Source organism: Mya arenaria, chromosome 12, assembly GCF_026914265.1.
Source record: "Mya arenaria isolate MELC-2E11 chromosome 12, ASM2691426v1".
Lineage (NCBI taxonomy): Eukaryota > Metazoa > Mollusca > Bivalvia > Myida > Myidae > Mya > Mya arenaria.
The window spans coordinates 4,549,680-4,560,941 of record NC_069133.1 but is presented as its reverse complement, the minus strand read 5'-3'; the positions used below and the strand labels follow the sequence as shown (position 1 = coordinate 4,560,941).

General features: G+C 33.8%; 1 protein-coding gene across 1 annotated transcript; it reads left to right on the top strand.

The window, feature by feature from the left end:
- The first annotated feature begins 793 nt into the window (after positions 1 to 793).
- Positions 794 to 4,459, top strand: LOC128211689 (octopamine receptor 1-like). The gene is made up of 3 exons (XM_052916706.1): positions 794 to 1,302; positions 1,411 to 2,326; positions 4,451 to 4,459. Exons 1-3 carry the CDS (start codon positions 794 to 796, stop codon positions 4,457 to 4,459), a joined length of 1,434 nt encoding a protein of 477 aa, XP_052772666.1.
- The last annotated feature ends 6,803 nt before the right edge of the window (positions 4,460 to 11,262 follow it).

Below are 11,262 nucleotides of genomic sequence, written 5' to 3'. Positions count from 1 at the left end.
TATTGCACAATAATTTCGATCTCATAATTGACTGTATAGTACAATGCTAATGCCATAATGACTGTTTAACTGTAGTATGCACGACCTTGATCAGAAAAGAACCTTCGATAAACTTCATTTGATTTGCATTCATTTGATATAGCGGAGGTAGGGAAAACTTGTACTGGTTCTTGAGCACTTTGCTTCAATAAGTTGTCCTTTAAATCTACATAAACAATTTTGTTTTCGAAAACTTATATATTTATACTTTACATTATCCAAATGCTATGCGATAAAGACATTTCTTGATATTAATGAATTCCCGTTTCTTTTTTGCAGACCAGATTGCATCAAGATAAATTTACGCTTCATTTATCTGGGCGACCCTACGATGATCAGTTGAAGGTGTTCGAAATCGTGGCAGGGAATAATATTTCTCAACTTATTGGACAATGCACACATTGAAAGCCGGAGCGTATGATTCAAAGGTTTAATAAGTTAATCTTCTATACTCCAAAGGAAAAGCAATACCAAGAACATTTCCAACTTCATTCGTTTTTAGTGCAAGACTTGTCTTTGGATATGACTGATTATAATAGCGATTGAAGTACAGAGTAAAGTAAATCGTGTATTTGCTTCAGCACGAACAATTTATATTAATCGGAATAGTAATGTAAATCGACAAGTTGAACGAGTAACATCGTCTGTTTCTCGAACAACAATTGCACAATACGTAATTACAATGTAGAGCGAAATAGCAAGTAAGTGTTTGAATGACGCAGTATGTTTATACGTTGAAAACTATTATGCAAAAATGGAGGGATATAATGTACCTTGCCAAAATGGTACTGTGTATGACAATCATAAAAATTCAAATACGTTGGTAGCGAAGACCGTGCTGCTAAGCCTTATAGACCTCGCTGTAGTGCTCGGTAACACCTTAGTGATAGCCGCCGTTTTTACTACCCAGAAACTAAGGACGGTAACAAACATTTTTATTGTGTCGCTAGCGTGTGCGGACTTATTACTCGGGTTTGCGGTGTTGCCGTTCTCAATCTCAGTGGAAGTGGACGAGTGGTTGTGGGGTCAGGTTTGGTGCAGCATGTGGCTGGCCATCGATGTCTGGTTGTGCACTGCCTCCATCTTCAGCCTCTGTGCAATCAGCTTTGACCGCTTTATCGCCGTGACCCATCCAATCAGGTACCCGACAATTATGTCGCCGTCACGTGGTAGATGGCTTGTCGCCTCTGTTTGGGTTTTGTCATTTGTAGTATGCTTGCCGCCTCTGCTCGGTTGGAATGATAGCACGCTTAACAACCCTTCTTCGTCCCTTCCCAACGAAATGCAAAGCTCGTTTTCATTACGGAATCTTTCAACCATAAATATAGCTAATATGCAAGACCTTCTCCCGGGACCTCAACAGGATTTTATCTTCAATCTTACTGGTGATGATAACGTCGATGGATTGTTTTCCAATACCAGTCTGTTCATTAATACATCTGAAAATTGTCTAGAAGAAAAAGTGACTTGTGAACTAACAACAACTACTGGATACAGAATTTACGCTGCACTGGGCTCGTTCTTCATCCCTATGCTTGTCCTGGTATTTTTCTACTTTAGAATATACCTTACGGCCGTAAGAACTGCAGCTTCAATTCGCAAAGGCGTGCTAACGACAAAGATTAGCAATGACATTTCACAGCTAAATGGATACGGAGAAGATGAAATTCATCTACGGGTTCATCGTGGGGGCAGCACCTCATCATCGCACAAATCAGCGAAACATTGTGATTTAGGAGCTAGCTGTAGGACAATTAATAGCGATGCAACGTCGCAATCTCCAAGACTTGCCGTTAAGCGAACTCTCAGTAATAAGATAAATCACATTGAACCAAGTGCACGCTCAGATTCTAATTGTAACAGAGATGACAATTTAGTGAAAACAAATGGTGTAAATGAGATGAAATTAAATGGCGTTTCCCGCATAAATACTGTTTTCCTGACTGTTGCGAGACAAATATGCAAATCGAAAAGAAGGCACGGAAAATTGACAAGTGACCTAACGGAGCAGGAAATGTTAAAGAAACACAACGACAATGGGCACCCAGCTTTTAACGAAATTACACCAAATTATTCTCCTCTAGCGTCTAAATCGTCCTCGCCAAAATCGCCTAGGCGTAAAACGTTAATCAGGGAAACAAAAGCTTTATCTGTGAAATGTCATGCAAGGAAGTTTAAACGAGAGGCAAAAGCTGCAAAGACATTAGCAATAATTGTAGGAGCTTTCATAATCTGCTGGTGTCCTTTCTTTACAATATACCTCATGGGGGCGTTTTGTCAAGAATGCGTAAGTGAAATGGTTTTTGCTGTATTCTTCTGGCTCGGGTATTGTAATTCTGCTTTAAACCCGTGTATTTATGCGCTCTTTGCTAGGGATTTTCGTTCTGCATTCAAACGGTTACTTTTTTGTCGCCGACGGAAGGGATTTACGCGTGCAGCTAGGGCAGACTTTGTTAATGGTATTTCGAGGTATCGATAAACTGTCCCACATCATGAAAAGCCAAGCGGCGATTTAGCATATTAATGTTTTTTTGTCACTAAAGATCGTTATAATTCCATTGAATCCATTGCTTTGCTTCTATTGCAATACTGTTTGTTGACCTTTAAAACACATGAAACAACATTGTGTCATTTATTAACCTTATTCGGTATGATTATTCAATCTGACACATTTCATTTAACATATACGTCCAACATCAGGTTAGAAATTATTATTACTTACTATTATATACGTGACAATTTATTATGTGTTAACCTGTTTAATGCAATATACAATGATGTTATTAACTTCAAAGTAATTAAACACGAATAATTACAGCTAAGTATCTCTTTTGGTATTTAGAATGCAATGTCAAATGATTTGTATTCTTCACGCCAATTTTTCGAAAATGTAAAAGCTAAATCAACCTTAAGGGCCTTAAAAAAGGAGATGTTTATAATGAAAATAAAGCAATTTTGATCATATAAGCGGTTGAACGTTAGCCATTATTTATAATGAACTGTAGCTGTTTATAAAGAACTGCCATTCAAAATTGATTGATACATAGAAAGCATTATTGCAACTTTTTTGTTTTATGATTGATACATATTTCCAATTAAATGGTATTACAAGAAACTTGAAACCTATTTCAACTACTATCAAGCCTGCCTTTATAATGCAGCACGCAATTGCTGCATGTATATACCCAAGAGGTGGCCCTGGGGGAATGTGCCGTGTCTCAATGATTTGCAATATCTGTAGACAACATGCAAATTTGCCTGCGAGTGTCATTTACCCCCTTTGTTACTTACGTTTTCTTCATCGAGGGAAAAGCTCGCTATATAAGCGTGCATTCAATGCTGTGTAAGATATGAAACATTAGGTGTAAATTAAAAAAAGGAGAATGTAATTCCACAAAGGATTGGCTATGAGTTGTTCTAAATGTAAAAGTTCTGAATAAAATTTAGAATATGATATCTATTATTACCTTGCCTGCGTATTTCTATATACCTAGCATCAGAGAGACAAAACTGTTCATTGATAATAGTAACACTATCTTTATCATTGGTACATTAATTAAATCACACCGCGTTTATTTTCTATTCGCATAATATACCTATTTAAGGATAGACGGAATTAATGAATACTACAATGAAAACTCATTTTTAAGAAATTCTCCAAAAAAATGATTTACCAAATGTAATACTGTGTTGATTACAAGAATCCTTTATATTAGTGCGGCACACTGACATTATACGAGTTTTTCTCCAATGCATTTAATAGGGTCATTTGTTGTACTCTGATGTATTCTATTCATAGTTTTACTCATTGTTTTGTGTCCTGATCTTGTATACAAAATTTAAAAGTTTATTAGCAAATCGTTATATGGCCTTTGGACATGAATATTGCAAACATTTAAGGAAATAATTGAGTGATTAATTTCATTATCGGGGTATGAACGCAGTTGGGGGAGTTAAAGTGTGTGGAGTCTAAAGGGCTGCACGCTTACATTAATTCAATTCAATTCAATATTTTATTGCATTAAACATATCAGACATGTTTATAGCAAATACAAAATACATACATGTGCAAGGCATGGATTTAGACACGAATTGTTTTAACAGAAGAGCAGAACATTTTTTATGGATACAAACAACAGCATATTTATTAGTTTCTTAAGATGTTTGCATAGTATATAAATTTGGATAGATTAATTAGAGATTTATTCGAATTGTTAGATAACAAATTAATAAACTTTTGCTTTGTTGGCCACGTGTAGTAATATCTTTTAATATATTTGGCTCTTAAGTCTGCGTATTTTGGACACATAAGTAAAAAGTGATATTCACTTTCAATCAATCTTTGGTTGCAGTAGATGCATAATCTTTGATGTCTTGGTGTATTAACGTATCTACCACGTTCAATTTGTAGATCGTGTGATGATATCCTAAATTTCGACATTGCTTTTCTAATCTTTGAATCTTTTACAACATTAAGATATATTTCTGCGCGAAATGTATGTTTAAATAGACTATATGTTTCAAGACGTTATTTATGGATGAATACCAGCTTTGGTGATATTAGCCCAACTGCGTTCACATCCATGACAATGACATCAATCACGCAATTCATTACTTATATTTACACCGATAATTACATCACTTCATATTTGATATGTTTAATCACCGCTTTACGTATAATTAAAACGCTAATGACAAAAATGCATCAACAAATCATAAATTAACACTTTTCAACATATTATTTAGTTTATATTATAAGTTTTTCGTGGCATGCTGACAGAATACAAACAATAACAAGATAAACATTTCTTTGACAACAATGATTCGGGATCCGAGCATATCCGAAGTTTTTGCGTTTATTTAAAATTCACAATTGCTAAAAGGCCGTTCATGAGACATAACTTCATATATGAATCGCAAACATACACATACATTTATTCTAGAGAAAACAGCATACATTTATAACAATGAATAGGTCGTATTCTTACAATTTTAGGTAATCAAAAACAATGCTGTTTAAGAAGCAGCTGAAAAAAAACATGGCAGAGCCTGGCGTTTGCGTCATATTTGTCCCGAGGCATTCATAATGACAAAATACCTCATTATATAAATGCTTCTATTACGAGAATGTTCGGATTGAAAATGTATTGACGTAATAGATCTGCCTTATACACATGCTGACCGCCAATAGACCAGGCTCCAATTTAATGAAACCTTTTAAGCGTAACAAGCTTCAGTAGCTCATTCTGTTCAGCCAAATGTCTTACCAAAGGTTGATTTCTCTAAATAAAAACAACTTTGTTTTATGATCATTAACTTTATAGTCAATATGCTCTAAAGCATGTAAATATTACACAAATTATTACAAACAAAATAATCAGCATATCTAAATTCAGTTATAAGTGACTTGATGTTCCAAATTATCGTAAGTCCATTATGCAAGGATAAAATTAAACATGCACTTCCTATTCGTGTATATAACGTGTTAAGTATTCTCGTTTTTAAAAGTTTTTTGAGACTTTTAAAGGAAACAATCTTGATGATGATTATGAAACTTTATGTCTTTAGTTTGTAAAATTAAGTTTAAGTCAGCTATATTCCAAAATGATATAAAACTACTTAAAGTTGTTAAGCTTCAAATGTTTTGCAAAATTGGAGAGATGTTGGTCATAGTAAGTGAAGAAAGAAAGAGAACGACCTTTTTGTCATTCTTTGATTGCAATATTTGTGTAAACATGCCTGATAACAATAAAGGATGATACTTATGTAGGCCAATATCACAAGAACACTAATTTCTAAATATTATCTCTTTAAAATTATAAGTGTCACAAATAAAAGATTGCGAATTTTGTAAGATTATAATATACAGGAAACGACAAATTAACTGGTCGACTTGTTTGCCTGTAACTTCGCTGTGTTTGTATATTATTATGTAAATATGTATTTCCCTATAATCTCGTTATTAATGTTTGTTCACCTTAAGCTCAGGCAAGTATGCCGGGAAAGGAGAATTATGTTTAATTACTCAAATCAGAGCTCGCATTTTGTTTAATTTCACTGCTATTAAGCAATGAAATGCGAGTAAAACATGGCGTCATCATGTTGTTTGAGCGACGTTCGAGTTAAGTCAAGTCAATATTTGTTTTGTCGGATTCCATAGAACATTTGAAACATAAGCTATGTATAGCTTTTTACCGACATATCGATCAAATTCATCGATCAACTTAACTTTAAATCTTGAAATTGTGTCTCATTCACATTTTTAATTTGATTTATTTTAAGAGGTAGAATTATAATATGTATGTTGGCCTTTCTTTTCCAATATTTGTGAGGAGGTTAAGCATATTGAATAATTATGACTTTAATATTATATAAAATGAGTTGAAACGAAGAGAAAGATAATATATGTAATCCACAACAGGAACTGACCCAATGTTGGTGTCCTACGTTGGTCGTAAGGCATGCCGACGTCCGATGGTATGACTTTTTTCAAATAAACAATTTCAGTGGCTGTATCATGCGAAGCTTCCAATGATATATTGTCTGCACATACTGCAGGCTACTGGTATGATGTTATCCAATGCACCATATGACACAGCATACGCTTCAATGCTCTCTTCTGCCGTGATCCCTACGGTTACTGCATACACCACCATACTTTCTATGAATGATAACCATAATAAATCCATTTCACTGTGCTCAGACTTTGTTTATTTTGGAGTTAAAAAAATATATTAGGCCACACCAAATATATAACTTGTTCATCGGATATCCCGCACCTATTTCTTCAGAAAAGCAAAAAAAAATATATTTTTTTTTATCACTTGCGCCCGCACCATCTAAAAAAAAGTTATGTTTTTAACGAGCTCTAATTTGTTAAGTAAAATGTATCCTTTTCCCTTATATCCGCGTTTTTCGATCGTAACAATTATCAAAGCACCGGCTATTCTCAATCATGCAGCCGCTCTATTTAGAGTCAATGAAGGATATAGACCAGGATGCAAGCATCTAGATGATCGAGACTAAATTGGCAACATGAAAACATTTATTTCACTTCCTGATTCTTGAAAATTATGTAAACAAATGACAATTCTACCACCATTTAAAGTTTGGTTAAATTTTGGACAAATTTGTTTGTTTTAATTTGGCTCTCTAAATAAAGTAAACGTATATATACTGGGCAAGAAGTGCTAAATTTCATCATGAATGACAGTGATTATCCAAAGTTTGAACTTGATACTGACATGTTTGACAGGAATTCGGATGACCGTTACAGTGAAAAGACATTTTCCAATCGGTCATCTATACCTACTACACCTGTCAAAGTAAAAACTTCAGGTGTTTAGTTTTAACTTCTTTGTTGTTTTGTTGTTAATTTAGCAAATATGATGTATTTTTGTATTATTTTTTCCTTCAAAAATATCCATTTAATGATTTATGCATGTTTGTTTTTATTTTGCTACATATATACAGTAAAGTTTTTTTAAATTCATATGCAATGCATGTTCAGTAATAGAAAAATAAAGTTTGGCTAAGAAACGAGCACCACTTTTCTTGTGTTATCATCAAACTGTTTCAGTAATGCATACTACATTATACTACAATAAACATATGTATAATATTGCTTTTTAAAATTTCAGATTCCTCCGACGCAGCGGATCATGAAATTCCTGTCCACATGAGGCAGCAAGGGCGTGCTCGTGGTGGAGGCGTTGGTTGCCGATGAGTCAATGTTCGTGGACAGTAAGATGACGCTAAAAGTTAACATAGCTGACATTCCTATGTGTTTCATGAAATCCCATGAGTTTTACCATTTACAAAATCATCAAACAAGCCGGATTGTGTATATTTTGTAAATATTAGTCAAAAATGAAAAAAAAAATGTGTCAGACTGTGTGGGTGGAAAACGGTATTAATCACGCTTATGTAGCGAATAAATGTTTGTAGATTTTTTAGATGTTAATGTGTATATTTAAACTATGGAAGTCATTCAAATGTTAAATATTTATGCTGATTGGTTTTTGTCTATGAAAGAAATATTGCATATTTTTGTATTTTCTTTGATATCTAAAAAAATAAGGAAAATTTGCAAGTTTAAAAAAGGAAGGCGTTAAATTCTGAGAAAGCCTAAAACTAAATCTGGCGCTAGCTTGAATTTTCTGTGACATATTTGGTGCTGAAATGGTTTACAATACGGTGTAGGTTTTATGTAAATTATCTTCCATAATTTAGATGGCTACCAAGGCCAATAGTGTAGTCATTGAAAGAGTGATAGCTGTAGTTTATATTTGATTGCAAATGCCTATATTCATTTTGTGAGGGTTTTTTTTTTCAAGTCACCTTGTCTAGTCATTTCCATGGCATGAGATATAACAATAACCAAGTTTTCCAAAGGAAAAGTGGAAAACCTAGTTAACTGGAGAACTGTGGTTTTAAGTTCCATCATTTATTAAATAGTTTAAAGAAATACATTTGCTTGATCTCAATGGCATTTGTTTGATCACAAATTTAGACAAGTAATAGAAAACATAAACATATATACAAAAGACACTTTTAAGATTTGCATAGAAATATCTTTTAGTGTTATCATTCTTTCACTGGATGTTATCCTTGTACTGTTTACAATATCATTGTTTAGTTAAAAGTGAATAAAATGTGAGCAAAGGTGTGTTAAATGACTATATATATTTGTTCGCTCTTCGCTCGCTCCTCTTTTTTGCTAAATGGAAAACAAATATTTTTATTATCATTTCGCTCGCTCGCCCCATTATTTTTTGGGATAAATCCGATGAACAAGTTATCAATGTGATGTGGCCTTAGTATCAAAATTGGTTGTGAATCTATTTACATCCCATTTTAGGATAAAAAAGCGCTATAAAATGAATACTGTAACATTATGGAATTGGTCTCACAACAAAAGAAATATTTAAGAGTTTCCTCGGCCATTTATGTTTCTAATACAATACAAAGATCTTATGAATCTGTCAGTATGTGGAAAGGGTTTACCATGCAGTAGTATGGTATCATGATACTTTCAGGAGCGCCAGGCATTTCAGTGATATTCAAAATAATCCGTCAAACAGCCTTACATGTAATTGTAAATCATATTGTCTTTGAGTATGCTTTTATATACCTGTACTTTTCATAATGATGCTGTTAGAAAAAAAAACGACGAAGCCATACTTTCAAATATAAAAATATGTGTCTGTTAAACGTGATTACCTCCAAGCTTACAAAGTTCTTGTAAAACATCATAACTTCCTGAAAAATAATATATTCCTTGCGTACAGCATTCTAAGGTGACTTGTATGTAAAACAGTCGTAATCGGAATTTGCGCCTGTTAATCTAAACAGATCTAGTAATCTATATAAGAAAATTGCCGAGGTCCTAACACTTCATGTCAATAAACATGACAATGGAATAACAGGAGGAGATTATAGCAGGCAAAGTGATAGCTCCTGACATTTTCATTGTATCATATCCGATGTAGAACAATTAAATGTCCGGCATTCATCACTGTAGAGCGGTTCATCGCAGCGTCTTTAACTCTGCTTTCAGATGTACGTGTTGATTCCAGTCATCTGACGTTCAGACGGTTTATATTTATATGTGATATCGTCTGAGGAAATGTGATGTTAAATGTTTCTTTCAAAAACGTGCAAATAGAGGCGTTTTGAAGCTTTCAACGCCTTAAAGTCAGAGACAAAAAGAATAAATCAATATGATATTTGTGCCTTTTTGTAACCTTTTATTGTCGTTCTCTGGTCGTACAAGGCTACACATATTTATGGTAGAAAGTACAGCTCACTAAAATAAGATGACTCTACATGCTTATTTTTTGAGTCACCGACATGTCTAGTCCAGGATAATGAGACATTTATTTATCTCGTTGTCTGAAAGCTTGCGTGACAAGAAAGAATGAAATACTAAGCATTGACGACACAACCCTGCCTAACACACTTGATTAAGAGAAAACCACTTTGGACACAGATTATATACAAGGTAAACATAAGTTAAAAAAAAAACGGTAAATAAAGTAATTGATATAATCCAGATATTGTGTTCCATATAAGAAAATACGACAAATAAAATTGATGCTTTCTTTTAAAGTTTAAATTATCCTGAAATTATGAAACATTTCTGACTTCTTCATGTTTTGCCAGTAGTTTGTGATGAAGTGCCTTTGAGGTTTTTAGCCATGTAATCTCTTTTCCATTCTAAGCTTATGCTTACACGTCAGGAAAGGAGTATATATATATTGTGTTTATTAATTCAAAACATTGCCCGTTTGCAACCTTATTTCTAATGCCATTGAGCAACACGTCATGCAATCTCATTAAAATCATATCGTGACGTTCACTTCATTTCATTACGTTTCGTACGATCTGAGAACATGACGTAAGAGGTCACCTCAAGTTAACCTTTATAACTTGCATATTCATAAGCAGGTGCACTAAATCATGACCAATGATAACGTTCGTAACGTATCAGGTTTGGTTGAAACTTGAAATGTCGTCGTTGGTGACGATGCTGACCCGGGATCTCCCTGCCCGCTTTAACAATTTCTTTCCGAAAATCAGTGACTGTTAGCCTTTGATAAATTAACGAAGCGTGACATAAATAACAAGGTCAAGGATGACAGTTCAATTGAATCGGAAAACAACAATATAAACTTAAATGGATTAAAGAAAGTTATATAATGTTTTTAAACGAGAGCATATCGTGTAAATGGATAAATAACATTTTCAATTAGACCCATAGATGATACACCACTACAAACCTGATGTGATGTTTTGAATTTGACAATGTAATACAAATTCGCGAGCACGAGCAACATCATTGTCTAGATTCCTTGACCTGAACTTCGGTCTCAGACGTTAATCACGGTGATTGACCAGTTAAATGCTGAAAGTTAGTCATTATTTGCACATATCTATGCTTACATGTGTTCATTGATACATTGTTATTGCTGGGACCCTCAGCATTGGAGTAAAAAATTCTTCTATTTTTCAGAGAATGCCCCAAAATATTTTGATTTAAGAGTAAAGACTGAATCAGGTGAACAATATGAATATTTTGTGGGGTATTTCATTTAAGTTATACTAAGAAATGTGAAATAGGGTGTTATTGTTTATGATTATCATTCTAAATATTAATAATTACATTGGACATAATTGGTTTCGCCGTTGCCAACCCGACATCAGGTTTTGATATTTGGGAAG

Coding starts and splice junctions, on each gene's coding strand:
- LOC128211689 (XM_052916706.1), top strand. CDS start 794: ATGGAGGGATATAATGTACCTTGCCAAAATGGTACTGTGTATGACAAT. Junction 1,303..1,410: donor AGCACGCTTAACAACCCTTC/TTCGTCCCTTCC, acceptor ACAGGATTTTAT/CTTCAATCTTACTGGTGATG.